Source organism: Topomyia yanbarensis, chromosome 3 (assembly GCF_030247195.1).
Source record: "Topomyia yanbarensis strain Yona2022 chromosome 3, ASM3024719v1, whole genome shotgun sequence".
Classification (NCBI taxonomy): Eukaryota; Metazoa; Arthropoda; class Insecta; order Diptera; family Culicidae; genus Topomyia; species Topomyia yanbarensis.
This window is the reverse complement of record NC_080672.1, coordinates 71,928,901-71,955,277: the sequence shown is the minus strand read 5'-3', so window position 1 is coordinate 71,955,277 and position 26,377 is coordinate 71,928,901. Positions and strand designations below refer to the sequence as shown.

Genomic DNA, 26,377 nt, shown 5'->3' with positions numbered 1-26,377 from the left:
GAAACGGACAAAATTGACTATTTAGAATGAAATTGAAAATCATTTTGAATGAAGTAAATGAATAAATTGAATTGTACGAATTTTAGTACCATTGTATCAGAAAGTTATGAATTGTTTTTGAAAATCCCATTATCTGAAAAATGGCTAAATAATATAAAATGAACTTTCTAGGGTTTCCATTCTTTTTTGTTTTCATCTTTTCGTTCTTCTTTTCTTGACGGCGTCTTTTAAGATTATCTGGTGATTCTACTTCATTGATCAACCTTAATTAGGCATCAGGAACCTGGAACGTTCAATTTTGTTTTGGAGTTCAAAGTTTTATTTTTGGTGACATACACACACACCTTAGGGTCATTTGCTGCTTTTTCGGCATTCTCTTTAAAAAATATTGCTAAAACTAAACCCGACCTTAAGCTTACGGATTTATTCTGAAGCCTACATTTTTATTTTTGGCGTTTTTTTCGTGCATTGATTTGGTTATTGAGAATTTCACTAAATCGGATGTCGCCATCTCGGATTTCAAAACGGCGCCAAACATCGATCGCTACCACCTACTCATGAAAACCATTCCGGAATTAACCATATTGATTGAGTTTTAAAGAATTCCGCCAAAGCGAAAGTTACCTACTTGGTTTTCAAAATGGCCACAGACATCGATATCTGACGTCCACTCATCAATCCCGTTCCAAAAATACCCATGTTGATGGGGTTTAGAGAATTCCATTGAACCGGAAGTCACCATCTTGGTTTTCAAAATAGCCTTAAACATCTATATCTGACGTCCACTCTTCAATTCCGTTCCAAAAATACCCATATTGATAGTTTTAGAGAATTCCACTGAACCGGAAGTCGCCATCTTGGTTTTCAAAATGGCCTTAAACATCGATATCTGACGTACAATCATCAATCCCGTTCCAAAAATACCCATGTTGATGGGGTTTAGAGATTTTCTTTGAACCGGAAGTCGCCATCTTGGTTTTCAAAAAGTCTAAAACATCTATATCTGACGTCCACTCTTCAATTCCGTTCCAAAAATACCCATGTTGATGGGGTTTAGAGAATTTCTTTGAACCGGAATCCGCGCTAAAAACTTGATTAAAAATCGTTTAAGTCATTTGCCTTCAATAGGACTGCAAAATCCGTGCAAAAAAAAACTTGATCAAAAATCGTCGAAGTCTTTTGCCTTTAAAAGGACTTAGAATATTTTTGCGAAAAACCGTGTTAATTACGAAAATCGTGCAAAAAAGCCGTATAAGAAAAACCGTGCAAAAAAAACCGTGTAAAAAAAACCTTAGTGTATTACAGCAATGGCTGAACCGATCTTAATGAAACTAGTTTCAAATAAACAGTCTAACGTGACCATTCGACACTATTATTTTTGTTTTTCGATATGTTATTTCAATTCTGAAATATAGGTGATTGTCAAAATTCGTTCAGGAACGGCGGAGATATTAAACATTTTATATCTTTATTCCTCACTTACCAATTTTCAATATTTAAAAACTAGACCGCTTTACTGATATTTACAGGCGAAAGTAAGCCGATTTTGAACATCGGGGAATGAGAATATGTCTGCGTAAAGCAAGGAATTCGATTCCAAAAATATTTTGTAAATTTACTCGATAGTGAACTAACCATTTCTCGAAAATTAATATGTAAGTGCACCTCAAATAGAAAATGCCCCTGCAGGCAGGTATGGGAAAAATACATTCGAAATTCATTCATCTGTATTCATCTTCTGATACATCTCATGCTACCAACCGTTGTGTTTGTCTCACGAAGTAAACGCCAGGAAGTATACACTGAGCTTGTTGCAAAGCTCATTAACGATAGCAGCTGTGCGGCACTCAATTGACTCCCGTTCGTTCTAAGTCGGAGAGCCTCTCATTCTCTCAATATTTTCTAAGAATGATGTTTGGACGTGAGTGAATCAGATTGGAATATTATTGTTTTGGTTTGCGAGCCACTCGATGAGCCTAATCTTGATTCAATCATCATATCCAATCATTGAATCGTTCAATCGGTTTTCTATCCTTTGTAGAGGTAATATATGGGTAGAAGTGCAAAGGTAAAATAGCTCAAGATGCAGGATTTTTAATTTTTACATACGCAAGCTTATCGTTTAACGGCTAGCGTGACCTACAAGTTACTGACTTTATTTCGTCTGTATCATGTTGAAGTACTTTTTACTATTTCAGTAGGGGAATCGGGGGCAAGTCCGACACCCTAAGTGCAATCATTTTTCTAAAATACCACGATTCTCCAAAAATTGTATATTCTGTGCATAATGCTTGTTTAGATGGTTCTTAACAAGATATATTTTTTTCAGTGTTTCAAAAAATTGGATTCATTAAAAATTATTGGTTGCCAAAGGGAGAAAAATAACATTTTAAAAACGCTGCGGGTAAGACCGACACCCCGAAGTGGCAAGAGCGACACCCTTGTTAGCTTTCTTTTTGTCCAATTTTTCATTAAAAATGTGTTGTGTATGTGTGATAAAGTGTAATTATGTGTATATGAGTATGTGTGATGCAAATGCATGCTTTCTGGAATATCATCGCGTAGCAAGAGGAAAAGCATACGAATGTGTGGTGTGAATAAATAATGTTCAACACTTGGTTTTCTCCATTAATCTTTTCTAGCTTTATTACCGCTTGTGAAGCCATTCTAAGAAGTAAGATCCGTTCTGCAAGAAGAATATATCTCCTGTTACTAAGATTCATTCACTTAGAAGTAACATACCCTTTTGTAGTGAGCTATCCGGTTCGTGTTATGATTTTTCGGAACTCTGTTGATCAACAATCCGGCAGAATAGATTAGAATGTGCGGCAAAATACTGGTAATTCTCAAAACTTTTGTGCTGTTAAAACCTTGAAATGTTTCAACTAAAAATAACATCCAAGTGCGCATCAACTTTGCTTTCGCATATTTTGTTTATTTTGTGACGTTGGATGAATCTATATGGCATATATGTGTCTCGAAATACTCAAAATAATCGTACTAATGATATCCTGTTATTATTGTATGATTTAAAATTTGATATCTGGGAAAAGTTATGGGGTGTCGGGCTTACCCACGGTATCGGACTTGCCCCCAATTCCCCTATTCATTAAGCTGTCTATCTTTTGTGCAGTTAAAATATTATCGTTACAGTTGAAAACTGGAAAATCCTATCAGCGACAATTTTTTTCTCTTTTGTTCAATGCTAATTCACGACGTCGGGAGTAGTGTGTTCTATTGCTAAAAACAAAAGAAAATACGATTGTGTCTGGTTGGATTTTCCAGTTTTCAACTACAACCACAATATTAAACAATGGCTTTGGATATCATGACGTACATGACATTCAAGGTTATAAAGTTCAAAAATAGTGTACGAGGTGTTATAACGACCAAAGGGTAAATTTGAAAAAAATGCATCAAAACATCTAAAATGATCCCAACGGAACATACCTGTAAATACTATTAAATCCTAGTCAAACCAGCCACAATCAGTTTTAAATGAAGCGATGAGCCGCGATCGGTTGTTTTATTTGATTCGAAATTCTGACAGAAACCTCAAGCCAGCTTAAATTCTGAATGTGCTTTACTGGAATGAAACTAGCTTCTTCGGTAACTACCGATCGAGGTAACCCCATATAGTTTAAAAACTCTTTAATCGCGTATAAACACGCTTAATTGCTAAATTGGACAATATCTATTGACAAACTGAGTTTTATTAGATTCTGAGATGATTATGACTTTCATTACTTTAGTTTTCGACAAAAATACACTAAAAAAATCAGGTTGGACAAGGAAAAGTTTGTTTCAAATACTAATGCCCAACTAATGACTACTAAATGCCCAATTAATGACTAATTTTGCGAAAATAACTCCTACAACATTTTTTTGTAGGATTTATCATTTTTAGACAATAGCCATTTGAAAAAAATTGGTTAAAAAAGTTTGACCCTCTCAAAAGCTTGTCTAGATTATTTTTGGAAAAAAAAGTATGCAAAGTGGCTTTTTGTGACAAATTTCTCATGTACAGAAAGTTTCATTAAAATCTGAGAGGGTGCTGCCAACATTTGTTCGAGTTGGTGCGAAATTCGTCATATTATAAATGGATATGTCATAAAAGATGGATGAACTGACCTGACCATTAAAACGTTTCTGTTGGAAAAGCCTTTGCACTCCGTAACACAATTAAAACTACTTTTAGAAAATACTAAAACAAGGTGGTCTAATTCTTAAGGCTAAATATCATCAATATCAAGTATATCATGTAGAGCTTTTTTCTCGGCTTGCTTTTTTCATTGTAGGACTTATCGACTCTCCAAAACAAGGTTATTGGATGCGTGGTACGCAGTTTTTGAACACACCCTTTTATTTTTACGAGCACTACATTCATTTGCTTTCACACATAAATAACGAGCATAATCAATAACAATAAATCAAGGAGTTACCATGATTTTGCGAAAAAAAATTTGACGTAAAGTAGCCCCCTTGTGGGGGTGACTTTACGCCAATTTTAGCTCTTTAGATTTCACGTTCAATCTTGATTTTCCAAAAGTTCTTTTCAATGACTTTGGAGGTACTTGTGCCATATGTAAAACATCGAACAGTTTCAAATTTGAAGTTGCGTGATCGTAGTTCTTGAGTGTAATGTACAAAACGTTCTATTTTTGGCGTAAAGTAATCACCGATGACGGTATTTCAAAACCCACTCGTCAAACTCGTTCCAAAAACAAAGATAATTACAAAAATATTGATATCCGTCATTATCCCGACAAACTAGTTATGAAAAAAAAGTTCAACAGACGTATTTTTGGAGTCAATACGTTTTTATGTACAACGTATCCAACACTTAAATTTATTTAGCGCAGCTCTGTCTACAAATCAATATAATCTTAACAATAGCAAAACAAACTTTAATTTCGTTTTTACTCTTAATTTACTATAATAAACAGCTGTGCTATTGCTACTACGAAGGGTGAGGAAATTAAGCTCCGTAGCGGTATAATGAATTTGTTTATATAAACATCGCGTTAGCCTTTTAAAAGAATTAATTTTAAATTTAACAATTTCTATCGCTTTCCGAATGCGACGATACTATCTCAAATCATTCCCAAAAGCGACGTCCAGTCCTTGCCTATGAAGCAATGATTATTATAGACGTCATATGTCACAGACACAGTATTCAAACTGTGCTATATTTTCATGTAATTTCCCGGCTTATAATCACCAAAAGGCTTCCGAGCCGAACAAGAAGTTTTAAGAAAAATCTAATTCCTACAGCTCTGCGTAAACGATATATACAGCGCCTCATACTTATTATTGGAATTACATACAAGGAACCCTCTCAATGAGTCAACAAATGCATTCGATGAGTGAGCGAATTTTGATTCATCCAGAATTGAAGTCCTGCCTGTTTGCTGACGTTCGGTTCGTTTCAAGTATTTTTTTAACCACTCACTTACATAGTGCGTTCGCTGACCGTTCGGAGTGCACAAACATGGTGGTTGAGAGAGGATTCATCGCATTCTCTCATGGTTCGTTGCTCCATGCTCACTATGACGATTGTGTGCGGCTGAACCAAGGATGAATGGCTATCAGATGCAATCAAACGAATGAGTGAATTTTCCCATGCCTGCCTGCAGGGTTGATGTAATTACCCCTTGGATTAAGCGTTGCGTTCAGCCGAGAGGTAGAACCCGAGTAGTGGGCAAACCGCTACTTACACCTTTGCACTGATTTTTGTAATCCTAAGCATTTATTTGGAATGGGTCAGAATCATACAATACATACTTAGAATATACATAAGATTTAAACTCAATTTTTTATGTGTCATGCATTGTAATTTTGCTACGAAGAAAAGCTTGACAGTCCATTTGTAGAAGGTATTCTTCATCCTGGATACCCAGTAACTACTCTATGGACTTCCAGAGATCTGTGGATCCTGTGTTGAGAATCTTGGATCTAATTCAATCGTTCCCAATTGCAATTGATACAAAACTAATGGCCGGTAATTGTTTTCCGTCCATTGGAGTCCTCTCCTTTCGCCGTACCATAAACGGCCGAACCGAGCAAAAGTACACCAGTTCGACCAAACTCAGCAAACTAACGCCCATACAAAGTCCCAGCAGTCCTCCACAGTTAGCCAAAAAGTCCGTCAATCCGAATAATTCACTTCGCTTCGATGCTATAAACTGCGCCTCCTTGTAATAGATCCCGAGCCGGGAGAGGTAAACCCTGTAATAAACGAAGCATAGCCTTAATTCTGCTTCACAATGTTTCTCTTCGCAGTATACCCATGGGATTCATTCACATCTACTTTCAAGGCCCGCACCCATCTGACCCATTCGAAGTCATTTTGTGTAATTTCGGCGTCATACTGCACCGAAGTACACGACGGTAAACAGTTACAACCGGTTCGATAATTCCTGTCGCCCTTTCGACGCTCAACGGCGTCCCTCTCAAACAACTCGTTTTCCGCCCGGATCATACACTCGATCATGTTGGACTCGCATACCTCAGTTCGATTGAAACGAGGCATCGAAAATCGAACACAGCCGCAGTACTGCAGGGTGAAGTTCGTCAAACACTCGAGTTCGCAGTTATCCTGAGTGTAGACTCTGAAGAACTTCAGATACCGTTCGTGGTTGAAGAAACACTGACGGCGCTCGGGAGCGTAATTCTTCAGCGATTCCGCGGTCACAATAATTTGCGGTTTGACAGCGATAGTCACTTCCTGGTTTATGGGTACGCGGATGAATTTGTTTGACACCTGAGGATAGTCAACGGGAGAGTGCAGCAAAACCTTCAATACTTGAATCGGCCCCCCACAAAGATGATCATAATTATGATCGTTGGACATCAGATTCATGGCAAGTCCGGATGAATATCCCGAGACTACTGTTCGATAAGGGTAGGATGATAAATCCGACTGTGGAGAATATCCTTGATCTAGAGTCCAGTCGATCGAATCACTAGTTTCAGGCATTAGATGATCTTCTTGAGGCAGACTTGCCCCCGTGCGAAGTAGCTGCTTGGCTGAAAGGCCGTTAAATGTGAAGCAAACCCCTTCTTCGGTTATGGTTTTTCGAAAAAGACTCTTGCAATCGGTAAATTTGCTGCGAAAATAACAGAAATCAATGATGTCATTCATTGGAACGGACATGTTGTCGATCAGGTTAGCATAACTTTCTGAGCCAGTCTTGTTCGGTAGGATGTAGCTGCTGTAAAACATATGATAAAATATTCGCTCGCATACCATTGCAAGGAAGTTATCTGTCCTGGTGGAATAAATGCTCGGTAAGTAGTGAAAATTTAAGACCCAAAGCTTGGCCACTTACATATTTTGGTTTGACCTTATATACCCTTTATCGTCGATGTTCTCGCCGTGTTCGCGACTGAAGTTTAACCAGACAGGACGAGTTTTCGTCTGTGGACAGACGGTCACCGCTGGTAATGGAATCTGCCAAATGCGGGTTGGTTTCTCGTCGAAGCTCACAATCACCGGAGTTTGATCCCATTTACGGTAGGTTTTCTGAATTAGCAAAGCACAACTTCCAACGGAAACGAGGAACACTAGTAACCACCAGAACTTCTCGCATCCGGGTTGCTCCTGTGAGCTTAAGTAGCGAACTCCGTGAACCGAGCTGTTGGAACAATATTCTCGAAAAAGTATTTTGGCTTTCGCTCGAATAGATTGCGCTTTGGTTCGAAACATCCTTTGCTGAGAAATGGTCACCGTTAAATAAAGGCTGGCACAGAGCATGCTCCTTCACAAGAATTATTGATGAATATTCAACAAGCAAGGAAGCGCGGTGCGTCCCTAATGGTTATGTAATCTTTTACGCGAAACTGGAATAATTATCTACGGAGGCAACGAAACATATACTTTGCGTGAGTCATGAAACCGTACTGGCTGCAATTCCGTGTTCCATATTGCTAATGCTTAAGCGGTGCAATAGATTCGCAAAAGCGATAGCTACTTGAGTAGCTAGCTTACATCGATTCCGCATCCAGGCATGACAGGCACGTAGCCTGAGAGGGGGAGGGAGGGAGCAAAAGTCTCAAAATGTTTTGGAAAAAATTAAATCTTGGATTATGTCTTGCCCTCGTCCCGTCAGAACCTCGCACTTGACTTAATGGGTACAGTCACCAGGCAATTTTTTGAAAATCGAATTGGCGGTGGTTAACTATGTTCGTCCGCGTCCTTTCTCACCTATTTTTATCATCTTTGTATATGAGCCACTTTGGTTATGCAACTATATTTTCTTATTCCATTGCCAATAAGTAGTAGTCTTCAATTTCTTATTTTCAAAATTGCACGAAAGGTCAAGGCTTTTATTTGTCACGTTGCAAGTTTACGCATATTTCATAAGATAAGTTTGCAGAAATGATAAAATCAGATTCTACCACAATTGCACATTATTAAGGTCCTTAAACCTTACATTTTTTCTACAGAGTTTTTTTAAAGTCATTAACAGTTTTCACTTTATTTCCATTTTAATGCGTCTGTTACGTTACGCAATTTTTGCAGTGAGTGTTGGGGTTACCCGACGAAATTGAAAAAGTCTGACCCGTTAGCTCCCAAATTTGCGGGAACACAGTTCTAAGTTGAAATTTGAAAAAATATAGGAAGAGTTTGAAATCTCGTTCTCAAGAAGAATTTGTTTTTGATAGTATGGATTATTCTCAATGATCTGTCACGTTATTGTTGTGTTATTTTTATTGAAGGAAGGATACTTTTTTTGGTTCAGTGTATTCTTACCGATTAGTTGTTTACATAAATCGCTCCAACTATTTTTACTTTTTGACGAGATCTGTGAAGTTTTTATCGTTGTTTACCGTGTTAATCGATTGAGAATTTTGTTTTTAACATTGTTATTGTGCAGTGTTAAAGTGTCTCCTGTTTGCTTTTGTGTTGGGAAAAAACCAGCGAAGAACGCAACTGAGTGAACTTCTGTGACTCCACCAAAACTTTCCACCGAACGCAGCGCCATCTATATTTCATTGTTCGCATTCTCAGACCGGAACGCATTATGGCAAGTGCATGCGATCACTGCGCGAAAACCTTCAAATCGGATGACGACTTTATCGAATGCATGGGGTTTTGCAAAAAAAAGTGGTGCATATGCAATGTGGGAATCAATCTAACAAGCCGTTCTAGAAAAAAATTGCGGGAAACCCGGGTGTGCAATGAATATGTCAAGCTGATGAAGTTGCTCGCTTTCGCGACACCGTTTCTTCACTTGGATGTGTTATCGCTGCTATCGCTGGGAAAACGGATAGCGTCTATGCTGAACTAAAGGCCGAGTTATCCAAAAATAACCAGCAAATTTTGCGCCTCGCTAAAAAGGTTTCAACATTTACTCCAGTCCGGCAAAAATCCGGTACCTCTCGACCACTTCAGAAACGTCGTCGCGAGGATGGCCCTATCCGAGCAATATTCTTGTTGGTGGTCGAAAGCTAGTCGATAATAGCAACATTGTTACGGTTTCACCTCCCGCGCCCTTGCTTTGGATGTATCTTTCCCGCTTTCATCCTAGCGTTAGCAAATAGACTGTCGAAAAAATGTCTAAAGAAGGACTGAATTGTAACGAGGAGAAAAGGTTATTCCGCTTATTAAAAAAGGCATAGACGTCAGTACTTTGAACTTCATATCCTTCAAAGTTGGAGTTCACCCAAAGTACCGTGATGCAGCTCTCAATCCTGACACATGGCCGCAAGGCATACTGTTCAGGGAATTTGAGGGCAGCTATACCCAGAGCATTTGGAACCCGGCGACTGATTTTTCACCGCGTCCAGAAGAAGCATGTACTTCTCTAATGCAACCCGGCCCATCAATGATTCTGCAGAGCACTCCGCAACAATTGACCATTCCACTATACCAAGCTACACCGCCCTTGTGAAGGAGTATCGATACCGATCGCATACTGGGATGCAACGCAGTTGGTACTAGGGAAGCTCTCGATCCAGTGGCGGCGCTAAGGGGGGGCGAAGGGGGCAAGCGCCCCGAGCGGCAAAATCAGGAAGCGGCATTTCCTGCTCAACAAATTTTAATATTTTAATAATTGTTCAAGTTTCATTAATCTCGATAAAAATTAAGTGCGGGTGAAACGCTTGAATGCACATTATTTTCGCGTCTGTTGACGATTAAAAAGGTAGGGGATCGGGACAGACGGATGCGATCGAACAAAACTATACACATATTCCTCAGTCTCAAAAGAATCAACTGAGATGAGTTTCCGAGCGCAATTGAAGTTGTGGGAGTATGCAGACTAATTTGCTGGAATTAAACCAGGAAGCTCTATCATATACAGGGTGTTTGGTCCATCGTTATCAAATTATTAAACTTTTTCCGTAAACACTTTGTGTAAATACTTTGTGTTTTCAATCTTTTAATTTCATTGGAAAGGTGGTTCCTTTCCTGTTACGTGTAACGGGTACGTTGGTCCAGCATAGTCGATAAGACAACCGGTCTAATAAGTGTTCTATAGGTTTTTTTGGAACCGGCGATTGGCAAGGGGTAAACAAACCAACATTTTTTGTTCACTGATTTCTAGACGGAAGATTTTCCGAGAGCTTAAAAACGATAAAACCGTTGGGAAGACAAGACGCACCCGGCGTTTGAATAAAATTTCTTTAGAAATTACTTTATAAATTTATTCTCAGTCCGAAATATCATATTTTAAATCAAAAACAAGAAATATTGCAGGAAATTTGCATATTTTTAGACTACTCAAAAATTTTCAAGCGAACTAGAATTATTTCACATGAATTATTCACTTATTTCTCATCGTGGTTATAAAGTTAAAGGTCTCTCTCTACTCATCACAAACAACAGCTGCCGCCATCTGCTGCTTCATGGGTTATTACATATTTTGTGGAACATATTTTTTTAATATTTATGACGAAAACACCCATTAAATGTCATGATAACAGCTATCACTCTTAAAAACTATTTTAAATGTTGTATATTTTCGAAGATTTAGGAATAAAATATTTTTATCCAGAGATTTTTTGATAAAAAAAAGCTAAAATGTTATTTTCTCGAGTATTTTTTTAATGTCATGTAGCGCCATCTATATCTATCTATCTATCTATTTATATAAAAGTCAATGTTTGTATGTATATCATTTATAGACTCCCAAATGGCTTAACCGATTGCCGTAAAAATTTATACATAGTAGGCATTTAGTGTGGAGCGTGTTTGTGTGCTATTAAATAGGGATTATCTGCCCGCCAGATGGCGCTTTTGAAAAAATTGTGTTTTCGTTCTATTTCGTTGAAAGTCGCAGCAACGCGCGATGGGTATCCACTAGTAGGTTATAAAGCAAAAGTGTCTTTGGTACATATGCTAAAAATATCCAAACAAACAAGTTTGCCGAAGACAGTTTTTTAATAGAACGCCTCTGTCAAAAGATAGTATTGATCTATATCGGTTTCCACTTATTTGTTTATTTGTTTAATACTAGAGGGTTTGAGCGTCGAAAATTGCATTCTGCCCCACTGTGTGCCGCCTACAAGGTAGTTCTCGTGTTCCAATGTACTGGATTCTAAGGTGTGGCAATGCTATTACTCTCTCGCTGAACGTGGATATATGGAAAATATATGGAGTCGAAATTTATTACGTAATAAATTTACAGAAATTGAGCGAGAGAGCAATATAGCATTGCCACACTTTAGAATCCAGTACATTGCTCGTGTTCTGTTGATAAGACTGCGCCTGTTGGCTGAATACTTCGTTGGCGAATATCAAAGTAGGTTTCGAGAAGGACGATCAACGACGGACCATATATGACAAATTCTGGATATATTCCGGGAATACAACTTGCAGACTCACTATCTGTTTGTGGATTGCACGGCGGCATACGATTCAGTAAAACGAAATGAACTGTGGCAGATAATGGTTGAGCATGGTTTCCCAACAAAACTGATTAAACTAATGCGATCAATATCGACATCATTGGCGTTGATTGCAGTGCAGTGGAAGAGGCATTGTTGCCTTTTAAAAGGGAAGCTGCAAGAATCGGACAGACTATAAACTCTGACAAGACAAAGTACATGGTATCTGGTAGAGAACGTGCAGTCGTGTTGAGTTCGAGGTGGGAATCGATGAGGTACGCTACCACAAATTCATATATCTTAGAACCCTTGTGACATATGACAACGATGTTAGTCGCGAAAGAGAAATTCATGTTGCTGCTGCGAATATGGTTTACGTAGTCAGCTAAAGTCCCACAGCCTAAGGATGCGCGCAAAATTTGTTCTATTCAAATCGCTGATACTCCTTGTCGCTCTGTACTGCCATGAGGCATGGATGTTGTAGGAAGTAGGATATCGAGTGCTCGGTGTGCTTGGGAGAAGAATTTTGCGTTCAATACCCGGCAGCACAGTAGAAAATGGAGAATGGCGCAGACGCATGAACCTGCAACTGTACCAAGTATACAACCATGCTGACATTGGAAGGCTATCAGCGTGGTTGTATACTTGGCAGACTACAGTGAACTGTGCTTGTAGTGCGAAATGACGAAAGAGAAACCAGTTAAAGTTATGACCTGGAAGAGGTTGTCGACTTCGGGGCAAACCCCGCTCTCGCTGGCTGTGCACAATTGAGGAAGATGCGCGTGCGGTGGGCGTCCATGGTACTGGCGGTCCAAGATCGAAAAACCTGGAAATCTAAAATACATTTAATTATGATTCGGATTATCCGGATTGTTCGATCACTAGGTGACTAAGATAATGATGACGATTGTTAGTTTATGTAAATTCGAAAATATGACAGACGCATCTTGGCCGCCCTTTCACCTAGGGACCTTTTAGAGCTGAGGCACGAGCTAAAAACTGGTGAGTACTGGTAAGTATTCACCATTCGGCGAACTTGTTATTAGTATAAAAATACAACAAATACTATTAAAAAATTTGTCGACTCTTGTACAATAATGAATAATTACACGGTGCCGCAAAATAAAAAAAAACAAAAGAATGTAACTTTTCAAGTGATCCAGAAAAGGTTGCAGGTCTGGTCAAATACAATACAAACCTACGTTTCATCAAATTAGTATACCCTTAAAATATTGATATATAGCAAAAAACTATTTCTCGGGTCTAAACAATTAGTTACGCGGTCATTTGTTATGTTCTTTTGTTAAAAGTATTATGCGGTATTTTTCATAACAATCAGTTGAAAAATGGCAGTGCTATTCATTTTTTTCTCCAAATTAACTTTTAAGGGGACGGTTTTATGCAAAATTTTCAAAAAATCCGATTTTTTTGCTCGATTACGTATACATTTAAAAGTATGTGTTTAAACTTTGAAGTTAAAATTAGGAAACACAACGGAAGCTATGATTATAGAATCCCATAGTTCTCGCAATGCCTCGCTTATTCCTTTAAGAGTTCATGTAAGTAAGCATCTAATTTGGAGAAACAAAAATTAACTTTATCATTTTTAACCGTATTTGGAGATAAACAGATCGTTAAATACTGAACTAAATCTCTCAAAAATTTTAATAAAATAAGAATGTTGAGTAATTTTCCTAATTTTCACGAAAAAATCGCAAAATATTGATTGTTTACAAATTGTTGTCTCGCAGAGTATTTTAAACAAAAGACCATAACTTAGCATACCGTTGGAAAAGTTTTTTTTCAGAACACAGAATTTGAAAATCGGTTAAAAAATAACAGTGTAAATTTTTTTTAGCAAAGGTTCGGAAAATACGATTTCTTTTTGCAATATATCAAGATTTTGAGGGAATACAGCATTTTTCATACATTATTTTGAATTCCATTTGATGAGATCGTCAACCTCTTCTAGGTCAATTGAAAAGTACAAAATCACTATAGCACCGTGTTATTTTTAATACTCCAAAGGCAAGAAGAAAGTGAACATTGTGATAATTTAGTATGAAAAGTTAATATTTATATAATATACATTAACCCATTCATGCCCGACTTTTCCCTGGCTCCAAAACAAGTGTGGGGATCAAGAAGCATGAAAAACCTGATTTCGGTTCTTCTTTCGGAGTGCTGCAAGCTACTCAAAATTTACCATCCGATGCTCAATACAATTCCCCTACAATATTCACAATAATCAAATTGTATGGAAAAAGTAGTCGAAGACAGCCTAAATTGATAGGGTTTATCAGTTTTCAATAATAATTCGAGTCATCATAAATTTATAAAAAATTTATGTTACGCCCTTAACAGAAACTGTGTTTTTAAATATGTAAGTTTTGAAAATTCGTTAATTTTTTTAAAATTATTGTGATGTATTCAATAGAAACTTCGCGATTTTTTTTGTCTTTATGTAATATTAAGATTAATTAATCTTGCACTTAAATTTCATACTTTGATTTTATATTTAGGGTAGTTATAACTAATATCTTATATTTTATAGTGGATCTACCAATAGCGCGGCGCGAACATGTGAGCGGAGTCGTAGCGCCACCTTTCGCGAGGGCATTTATGCGCAGCACTACCGCCATAAAAAAATATTGACAATAAAATGTGAAGAAGTTCATTTTCATGTAGACATTTTCTAATATTTTTATCATATTTGTTTCATATAGGTGGGAAAAAATCGAACTCTTTTAAAAATTCATTATAAAAGGGGCGGCAAATTTAATTTTTGGCCCCGAGCGGCAAAACACCTCGCGCCGCCACTGCCTCGATCCCCCCGCTACAGTCGAGCACTTGCCGCCAGCGTTCAGCAGTCGTTCCGGTCCTGTATGTGTGGGTGAAGAAAAGGTCTTCCAGGCCGCCTTTCTCGGCAAGAATTACACAAATTATAACGATACAACGGTTGAACCGATTCACGTTCCTAGCTCATCGCACGACTCTCGCCGTAAGCTGCTACCATCCCGTTCCTGCTCTCCGTATCGCGCCATCGGGTTTCAACGCACACTGGGACGCACCGCAGTTGGTACTAGGGAAGCCCTCGATCCTCCCGCTACAGTCGAGCCGCCAGCGTTCAGCATTCGTTCCGGTCCTGTGTGTGGCATGGGTGAAAGGGTCTTCCAACCTGCCGCAAATGGCTTCAAGCGCTGATGTATTCTTCGCTTCCAGTTTTTTACCTTTTGCTCCGACATCTTGTTATAAGATGCCAACCATTTGTTCCGCCGACAACGATTGCCGTATTCTAGGGCACGACGCAGTTGATTCGGGATGCCTCGAATCCCTCACCTCAGTCGACCATCGACCGTGAGTCGTTTCGATACTGTTCGTGGGATTGACGAAAGGATCTTCCTACACGGCAACATGGCTTCGCTGTCTGCTGTACCTGATCCGTCCTCCAACAATATCGAGATTTACCACCAGAATGTTGGTGGCTTAAATTCATCAACGGACAGCTATTTGCTCCCGACCACGGGTTGCTGTTACGACGTTATCGCATTGACCGAGACGTGGTTCGACAACCGTACTCTGTCTCGCCAGGCTGTGATCGCAATGCCCTCAACAGCCACAAGATATCAGGCGGTGGTGTGCTTATCGCCGTTCGCCATGGTATAAAAGCCCGAGTGATCAACGATGACCGGTGAGCGACCTCCGAGCAAGTGTGGATATCAGTGACTACGACAGCATCGTTAGATATAAACTGGGACGAAAAACTTAACAATGACGACGTGAATGAAGCAGCGATGACGTTTTCTAGTATTCTTAACTACCTTATCGACTGCCATGTGCCAAAACGAACAATTAGTACCGATCAACACCTTCCGTGGCAATCGACCAGGGTTGTTAATCGATAATTAATCGTCATCGTCGATAACGTTAACCACCCGTCAACGTCATCGGAAACTCCGTTAACGATAATGTATCGTCGGATTCATTGTCATCGTCGATAATTCATCGGTGGTTATCGCGATACATTTTGCGTTACTTAACCGTTTATTGGAGTCGAAGTTGATGCGGTTAACTTTCAATTGTTGGCAGTTGAAAATCAATAGTTTTGGACATTTTCTATGCACAGAGGGGGGGTTTTACGATGTGTCAAAATGGATTTTTTCAATTTTTGGGAAACGTTTATTATATTGAAGAAGTTATTGGTATGTGAAAATCAACAGTTTTGAGCATTTTCAATGTACCGTCGGTGCGTCAAAATAGAATTTTTTTCAACTTTTCGCGAACTTTTTATATTGAAGGGCAGGTTGTTGGCAGTTGAAAATCGATAGTTTTGGACACTTTCAATTCACAGGAGGATCCACCAGTGTACAGTATTTCCAAAGTGGCAAAAAGGTGAAAGAAATTCTTTGAACCACGAAACACATTTTTAGCTATAGTGTCTTCAGCTAAGTTTATTTATATTTTTTGCATTTAAAAAGTATTAGTTGGGTGATTAATCCCTCTAAAGCTGAGAAGCAAGTTTTTGTTTGGTCATTTATGAAAATAAAAAAAAATCTTTATTTGGCAAAGTTGTTGAGAATATTTTAAGTATTAACTTCGCTGAAGAGACTATGTGTTTATCTGTCGATTTTAATTTACATTTGTGGAGATTTCTTTGATATACCCCTGAAAATTGCTTTTTTCAAAATACTGTTCCTGATGATTTTGTAGAATTTCAAAATGTTCCAAGATTTTGTTCTGCATAAGAAAATACAGAATTTTTGAAATGTAAGTTTATTTGTATCTCTTACAAATTATAAGTTATCGAATGTTTTAGTGTCCAAAAAGCAATATTTTGGTATGGAAGCCGCAAATTTCCACAGACGAATACCAATACGAATCTGTAAAACAAACACTATCAAAATCGTTTAGTGGGCTCTAACCTACGTTCAAGTCAAATTCGAGTAAATTCCTTCTTTAGCTTTTTTGTCTTATCTTAGAGATGCAAAATATACAAAAATAATAATACTGTACTGGAAGACCTCCTTAAGGGAAATTTTTACTAAATGATCAGAACGGGTTATGAGGCTTTGTCAAGGGACTAAAGAGGAATGTTTCAACCGATGCGGTTTATCAAAAAGAAAGAAAAAAATATTTTAGTCCAGGTGTTTGCGGTTCGACTTTGTCTCTTCAGAATCAGAAAAAATATGTGTCGATTTTGTCAATGTCATCGTTTTATCAGCCTAAAATTCGCCAAGAGCCTGATCCGTTTTTATCAGCCTCTTGGCGAATTTTCTTCCCTGCATTCAAAAAACGACTAAAACTCTATTATGAGGCGGTTCATAAATTACATATTTAAGGGTAAAAGAAGGAAGCATGAAGCATCTTGTTACATAGTGGAGAGAAGAAACGGAGGAGGGGGCTAAAAGATTCCTAACTAGAAAAAGAAATCAAGCATTGGAAATATGTATATTCTCCTTTTTAAGATCCAAAATCTTCTAGTTTAAATTAAAATTATAATAAAATCTGTTAATCACCACACCACTTAAATGTGTAGTGTAATTTGTGAATGGCCTAATAGTGATTTAGTAGTTTTTTCAATATATTTATTTATTATTCATCTGACCTAGTTGGTCTTAATGAATATGAAGGGATAGGGAAAAGCCAATTTGAGTGAAACATTAACAATACTCAAATTGGCATAAAAACCCCATATCTTTTCAAATGAATAAACAATACAGAACTTAAGAATAAATACAGAAATAAATATAACAAAAACGAACTAATACAATAACATAATCAACAAAACAAATAAAAAATATAAACAAAAGCAGCAAATAAAAATACAGATTAAAATGTCGTCAGGAAATATCTGGTAAGTCAGAAACTACTTAATAGCCGGTTTTTGAAGGTAGTAGATGACACGTTGAAATCGAAATCCGCAAACACTTCGTTGAATGTGGCAGACATGAAGCGAATCGGATCATGGCTACCATACAGGGAGTTCCTGTGTTCCAACAGCAAAAAGCTTCGTTGACGGAGTACACGTTCCGGTGCATAGAAGTGGAGTTGACCCAACAATTCCGGCGCTGTTGTAAAGCTAAGCAATCCCTGATGCACTTGACGATCATGTATAATTTAACGTCATCGTAGCGTAGAATATACGACAACCCGGAGGTAATACCGTGGCTAGATCATTGATAAAGAGTGCGAATAAGAGTGGGCCTGGGGAACACCCGAGTTGTTCGTAAAAGGGGCAGAAAACACACATACAATTTTTAGTAAAGGGCAAACACGAAATTATTGCAACACATTCAACAGGGCATAACTTTTTTACCATTGGGTAAAAATCAACCAAATTTTGCACACTTTCTCATTGATGTGTATTGTTTACATGCTGTCAAACTCGAAGTCGTGTTTTTCGATTCAACGAAAATGGAGGTGAACCAACGCGAGTCGAGAGAACAAATTCTTTCCAAACATCTGGAATTTCCTCACCTGTCGCATCGGCAGTTGGGAAAAATGTTGAACATTCACCATTCAACCGTCTCCAGAGTGTTGAAGCGGTTCCAGGAGCGGTTGACGTTGGACCACGGCAAAGGAGCTGGAAGAAAACCGGGACCGGAGAACAAAAAGACGGAAGGAAAGTTGAAGCGGGTGATTAAAGCAAATTCCAACGTCTCAAGCCGTGATTTGGCTAAAAAGATCGGCATGTCGCAGAGCTACGTCCAGAATGCAAAGAAGAGAGCTGGACTACATACATACAAGGTACAGAACTTCCCAAACCGCGTTGAGCGGCAACAATCGACGGCTAAAACTCGGACATGGAAGCTCTACGAGAAGATGCTGACAAAATATGGCTGCTGTGTGATGGACGACGAAACGTATATAAAAGCCGATTTTAAGCAAATTCCGGGGTTGAAGTTTTTCACCGGCAAGAGCAAGTTCTATGTAGAAGACAAATTTAAGAAGAAGAAAATGTCGAAGTTCGCCTCCAAATATCTCATTTGGCAGGCCATCTGCTCTTGCGGACTGAGGAGTGAGCCTTTCGTGACAAAGGGCACAGTAAATGGCGAGATCTACAAATGTGAGTGCCTCGAGAAGCGCATTTTGCACTTCTTGCAGCAGCACGACGAAGCTCCGCTATTTTGGCCAGATTTGGCATCATGCCACTATTCTAAAAGTGTCCTGGAGTGGTATGAGGCCAATTCTGTCCATTTTGTTCCAAAGGACATGAATCCGCCAAACTGTCCGGAGCTGCGCTCGGTGGAGCAGTACTGGGCAATGATGAAGCGGGAACTTCGGAAGAGCAAGAAGACAGTCAAAGACGAAAAGGACATGTTAAGAAAATGGAAAAAAATACTGAGAAACTGGTACCGGATGACACTGTAAAGACTTCGATGGAGGGCATCAAGAGAAAATGCGTTCAAATTTACACTCAAGGCTCCATCGATTAACTTTTCTTTTGATTTTTGAAGTAAATATATGTATAAAACTACCCTAAAATTTTGGTTTGATTTTAAACATTATAAGAAAATTGGCATGACATTTTCGGTGTCGCAATAATTTCGTGTTCGCCCTTTTCAATTGTTCGATTTCTCAGATATGATTCAAACCAACGGATCAGATAAAGAGATACTCCTAAAAACTTCAGCCGTTCCAAAAGTATTGCGTAATCAACTCTGTCAAATGCTGATTTCAAGTCGGTATATACAGAGTCAATTTGAGCACTAGCGTCCATATTACGTAAGCAGAATGACACGAATTGAGCGAGATTCATGGAGGTTGATCTTTTTGGGATGAATCCGTGTTGATCAGGGGAAATGTAGCTTTGGCAGGAGCAGGCACACAATGATGTAATTCCTCTGTAATTTTCAACATTTCGCCGATCTCCTTTGTAGAATACAGGAAACATAATTGATCTTTTCCAGCTGGAAGGATAACAACACTGCCTGAAGGAACTGTTGAATAGAGTTGTCAACGGTAAAATTAGTACATCCGCGCATTTCTTGAGAACACATGAAGGTATGCCTTCAAGACCAGGAGTAACTGAATATTTTAGCTTGTTGATTGCTGGAATAACCTGCCGATCTGTAACAGTGAAACTTCTCAAAGGACAAATATGTAATGGAGTGTCTCTACAAGCGTGCGCAATTTGATCAGCAGATGAAATTGTTTCATTGAATGCGTTTTTAAAGTGAGTAGCGAATAGGTCACACTTCTCCGAAGCCAGATTGGTAGTCTACTTCTCAAAAACATATCAGTAGGTAAGCCGTTCTCCTTCCGCTTTTCTGTCATGTGATTGTCAAAGAACTTGTTGGCCGTATAGTTCCAGAGTGTGAACTGTATTTTACTTCAAAAAAATTCGAAGATAGCCATGTCGGAACTATGCGTACGATAAGCGTTATAGTTGAAACTCCGAACAAATTCACACCAGAAGAGGTTATAAATTCTTTTGAGTTCTACATCACAAAGAAATAGATTCAAAGGAAGTGGAATGTAGCGAAGCAAATTATGTGGAACAAATCGGAGTTTCTAAATATCTCCCAAAATTTATTCTGAAATTTCTACTGGGCTAGATTAGGATACAAATGAAATTTCTGCAGATGATTATACACACACTTAGAAAAAATCGTATAAATTTACGTCTCCTGATCCTGACATATACGAGCATCAAAAATGACTTAGTTTTACGTTTGATTTTAATTTTACAAGACATTGAATTTCGTAAATCATGTAATTTTACTCCACATATGGCGTTTGTTCTGAATGACAGTAAGTGTAATTTTATGTCATTGCGCATGGAAAATATGTTTCATGTAAAATTATATGGAACACGGTGATGTTTAATGTTTAGTCATTTCGTGAATTACGGTTTGTTAAATTGTGTCATGTTTGCAATTACGTCAATGATAAAATTTATAATTTTTTGGTGTGTAGTTAAATTTTGTCCGGAGTTCTCTTTTAATAATTCAATAAGGGGAGAGGGAGTTCACCAAAATCATACGAACTCTTATCTGGGGGGAGTGGGAAGTTGAATAGTTCTAAAAAGCCTTACGTAATTATTAAACGGCGGCCCCGAGCAGAATATTTTCTATGATGAAAGGATTTTTCATTTCAAACATTTATAATTACCTTAAGGGATCGAAACAAGCATAAAAATATTTAAAAAAAATTAAAAACCAAATAGAATACGCTATAGCCAAATTTAGAATCTTACACTTAGTCAAGTTTCCCCAGGTTCCCCTACTCTATCGTCGGAGCAATTAAATTTACGTACATTTTCGAAATATGCTAGAAGTACCAAGTTCCAATCAATCTTACATTTAAGAGTCGCCCACTTAAAATAAACAACTTGATCAAATTTAGTAACTCAAGCTTCAAGATAATCAACACATTTCTGGTCAAAATTAGTCGATTCAAAAAGAAGCATTTCGCGGAACGCATTTTCACGCTAGACATTTTGAATTTATTTATGAAACTGTTATGAACACTTTTTCATTAAAAATATTTCTGTTTAATATTCCAGTAGCACTGGTAAGCAAAGCTTATTTCCGTTCAACTTCATAGTATGTCAAGACTTGTAGAACACTTGAGCGATATTGGAAAATATTGATATTTTTAACGTCCATTTCTCATATTATTTAGGCGCTTCTCCACAAAAGAAATTTTGAAGTTTTCGAACAAAACTTTTGCCTTTAAAAATCTGGCCTAGAGGATTGATATGTCTTGACATATTGATTCCCTAGACTCTAGTTTGTTCCGTGAAAAAATTATGAACACTTTTTATATAGTATTTTGAATGAATATTGCAACATTTAAAAAAATTGCTTTGGCATTTTCAGGCCATTTTTTTTCTAAAAAGTCGTATATTCTTTATGGAAAAAAACAGTCAGGCACTTTATTCGAAGATGACGAAGTTCTTATAACTTTCAAATGAAAATAGTTTAGTGGTTGGTGTCCTTAAACATCTCATGCGCTCTAAAATATGTTTAATATGTCCAGAGATTACATTTATGTTAAATAATAATTACTAAATTTATCTAAAAACGGTTTTAAAGTGTCACAGCATTGTAGAATAAAAAAAGTCGATTTTCAATTTATTAGTCAAAAATGGCTTTAGAATGTTAAAAATCATATCCCAAAACATGGAAGACGAAAACAATACATAAATATTCAGATTTTCAATTCTACCGCAATGCCTCTTATGTATATCTCGTGTGTACTGAAAACCTTAACCGCGTTTTTTTCGAAGCCACTTTTTTGAGCCGGCCGCAAATGTAACTCGAACAAATGATTTTTGAATGCTTGGAAATTTTCACAGTATATTCAAAATTTATTTCTCCAGCGACGTACGTAGGATTTTTTTTATTGCTTAGCTTTTTAAATTAATTTTGTGTCGATTTTCATGACATGTTTGGCGTGCTCTACAGTGGTGTAGCCCCTTAATAGAATATATCCAAATTTTATTTCTTGATGTCATGTCAAGTGAGATATACATATACAGCATTTTTTCTGTAATGCTTTGTTGTACAACTTTATTGAAAACATGCTAGATTTTGCTGAAATTAAAACCATATTAGCTGCTATTTAAGCTAAAGAATAGTCTTTCATGGTACAAAATTTTATGTTTACAAGCAACAACTGAAGTTCTATAGCACGCTACAAGGGCAATTCAAATGTTATGAGTGGCTATAAAAGTACGATGAAAGCTAACCGGTTGTGGCTTGATTATACTTCTATAGATATAGAAATTATATTATATAAGAGTATTTCGTCTTACGGTTGCTATTTGTGCCAAATGGTCCTAAGAAAATTATTAAATGTAGATTCAAGGAAACTATTACCCAGTGTTGATTTCATCATTAGAAAAAAAAGTTATTTGAAGTACCAATAGTCTACTATGTAGATTCATAATTGTGTTGATTCGGTTTTCGCCCGCGAGACATCCGCAGATTTCCAAATGTAATTGATTTGTTTTGCTTTGCTTACGCAGCTTCCCGTTTCAAATCTGATAAAAAACATCAGCAAATAATCATTATGTACTACTAATTGTTTATAGCAAAAGTCATCCTATTCCGAACATAGCAAGCATTTCTGCACCACTTCAGTCATGACCCTTCCATCAATGAACAAGAAATTTGTTTTTCTTGGTCGCAATGCAGGAGGAATGAAGAACGAAGAATCCTTAGCGAAGAATGGCTAGTGGCGATTATCACCTAAGCCATTCGTGTGCCGATCCGAACGATGCGTGAAGATGAACATTGCATGAATGGCTAAATTCAACAAACAACGATGCGAACAAGCAGCGAACGGCAGACATCAGATTCGGATTTTTTGTTTGTTTGTATTATTCATTTTCGCTGATTCTGTGCTTCCGTGTGACGAACGGCGCAGCGTTATTCGAGGCATGGATGAATGACACGACGAATATCGCATCGATGATGAACGAATGAACTAGTTCGGCGAAGAATATTTGCAACATTGGCTTGGAGTTCACAAATTTCCAAAACTTTTGGGGATTACTGCGCAGGTTTGCTTGTGTTCGAATGGAGTAGCGTTTGTACAAGAGAAGGTTGTAAGATTGATAATTATTACTCGCTTGCGCAAAATGATATTTGGCGAAACGACAGCGTGTACGACAATACAATCGAAGTGCCTTAGATCTGAGTCGTTTAAGATATCGTAGATGCACCTTTCCCCCTCGGTGGCTTACGAGCTGGTCTACGAAGAGGAACATAATCAGCCATGAGAGCATTAATCACGGCAGTGAAATGTTCAACGGCGCAGTCAATATCTGCCGTATGCTCAAGTGAATGCCAATCAGTATGAAGGCGTGCTGATGCAAGTCCCAAGAAATCAGCTCGGTGAAAGTCAAAACCAAGATCATTCGGGATATCCTGAAAAATAACAGGTTTCGGCAGACTGATAATAACTTCTACTGGTGGATGATTTTCATCAATCACAGAGATGGATTCGGCAGCTTCGCGGATCTGACAGTCGGCAAGTGCTGTCTCATTCAATAAGACAAAGTCCAGGATACAACCACAACGGTTTTCCATGCTATTAATTTGTGTGATACAGTTGAAGCTGAATCCATTCAATAGTGCAGCGCAAGCGGTTTGATAAGGTTCAGTAATGTTTGAACAGAAAACGAAAACTGCGCTGAGCACCAAAAATACATTACAGAACCGCAAATCGCGTTCGTGATATATTTTACATTAAATTCGTAACTAAGGTCCTGAAATCATGAATATGAATCGCTTTACTTATGACTGAAATATCACGATAACGTGAATAGGAATAGGAATCGTGATCAAAATCCAGAAATCGTAAACATAAATCGGCTAGTAAATCCGCGGAATAAAATATAACGGAAATCATGAACCACATTTAACTATCGCCAATTTTAGTTGATGTAGTTCAAACACACTAGTGTATCCCCAAATTATGAACAAGAACCATAACAAAAACTAAACATATCCAGGGAACAACCACAGTAACCCAATCAACCCAAATTCGTATATTACGCCAAGCATATATTCGAGGCGAACTAGTTTTTTTGAAATCTCAAATAGTTTCGTGAATACGATCTGTTTTCTTGAATTTATGAATGGATTTTTTTTCCTTGTATACTTTTGTTACCCAAGATTATTTGAACTAAGAAAGTTAGAAAGGCATGGTTAATTAAAATGTTACTAAGAAACATTATTTTGATCCTTTTATAAACCACAGTGGAGACCCGTTTTTATCAGCCCCAGGCTGATAAATTTTGGGCTAATAAAACGGGGACGTTGATAAAATCAGAACATATATTTTTCTTTCTTTTAAAAAAAACTGAAGTTCTTAAAACATTCTTCTTTAGTCCCTAGATTAGCCTCACAACCCTTTCTGATCATTTAGCTTAAATTCCCCTTAAGAAGGTCTGACAGTACAAAATAAAACAAAATTAAAATTTTTACTTTTGCATATTTCGGATCTCTGAGATAATAGTAATATGCTCAAGAAAGAATTTACTCGAATTGAACTTGCTTCGTTTGCTAGAGCACATTAAACTCCAAACTATCAATTTTCATACGAAGCTGACAAAATCCGGTTAAAAAGCTAATAAAATCGGGGGTGTGACAAAATCGGGGGCTGATAAAATCGAGTCTTCGCTGTATAGCAGACTAACCGAAAAATCACGAACAGATTGTAGGACAGATATGCAGACACCTTTTTATTAAACACTTTGTGCCCGAAGAGGAGGTGGGACGTACTCCCGTGTCCCTTCTTGGAGTCACCAATGGGAATAAGTACTTTCCAACCAATTATTTGAAGATGGGCTGTGTTTGTTTAATTGAGATTCATTATATTTTCCGAGGACATTCAAAATTAGATAGCCAGAAATCCGATGTGCTAATGACTGATCAAACAATTCCACGCCGGAGTTTGCTTAGCACTGCTTAAGTGTCTAAAGGATTCACATTTCATCCATTACCCAACCAGAGTTAAGATCCCGGCAAATGGTACGGTATTTTCTTCTTCTCGTACTCCTCGGTGTACATCAACTGACCATCGCATCGAACGGAAAAAAAGCGTAATCCGAGACGGGCGCGCGAGTTTCTGAGACTCGTGCAGCTTGCATTTCCTCAAACATAAACACTATAAATACACATACACATCGATTCCGATGGCTACCCGGAGAACTCCCTAAGGATAATTTTATCCTCGTGCGCGCGCGTTTGTCCTTCCTACAATTTGTTACCCTCCGCGCCTACCATCCCGCGCCCGCAGGAAGAAATCTAGAAATCGTGCATGGAACGCATCAATGCAATGCATCTTAAGCATCCATTCATGGCGAGGGACGGAAGAGAAATTCCCATTCAATCGTCATCATCGTTGCCCCTTGGAGTCCGCAACAGGAAGAACGAAATAAAAACAACACTGATGCCGGTCGAGCTCTCCTGGAAACCAGAAATCAAAACTGGCATTTTCGCCCTTCCTCTCTCGAGGATCCCGTTTTTTTTCCTCTCCTTATTATCCCTAAGATGCTATCGAACAATCGGAAAGGTAACAATATCCATTATTACGACATTTATGCTTCCAAATTTCGCACACAAAAGACGGGAAGGTGCTATTCAAGCCGAACACGAGCCATCACTGGGCCGACCCCGGCGGGGTGTCCGACGTCTTACACGGGACTTAGGGTCAACTTATGAAACCGAAGATGCTCAATTTCATCGATATTATGAGTTATGATATCGGGGAATCTCGATCTTGATCTACGAAGCAAACGCAAGCGCGCGCACACACTTCGACTCGGGGTCGTAGATTTTGCAGCGCAACTTCCTCTCTTTCACACAGCGATTCTCAAGAGGATTGTTGGTTTTTTACAGCGCTCAAAAATAGACAACCTTTTTTGTTAGCTATCAATAGCATTTGATTTCGATTCTGCGTACCCAATCGAGTGACTTCGATACGGTTCCATATGTCACTGGAGGTCCCCGAAAGTCAAAAATGATTAATGACCGCCACCTCCATAGAAGCAATGCAACCGCAGGCTTGTTTGTTTTCCCTGCAGGCA

General features: G+C 38.1%; 2 protein-coding genes across 2 annotated transcripts in view; both read right to left on the bottom strand.

Annotated features, from left to right (window-relative positions):
* The window catches only part of LOC131687649 (whirlin-like), a 622,772-nt gene that overhangs the window by 496,005 nt on the left and 100,390 nt on the right, over window positions 1-26,377 (bottom strand). The gene's annotated exons all lie outside the window — the stretch shown is intronic.
* On the bottom strand, window positions 5,951-7,708 carry LOC131687651 (pickpocket protein 28-like). The gene is made up of 3 exons (XM_058971747.1): window positions 7,347-7,708; window positions 6,288-7,271; window positions 5,951-6,228 (listed from the first exon to the last, which is right to left on the bottom strand). The coding sequence occupies exons 1-3, from the start codon at window positions 7,706-7,708 to the stop codon at window positions 5,961-5,963; spliced, it is 1,614 nt and encodes a 537-aa protein (XP_058827730.1). The 3' UTR covers window positions 5,951-5,960.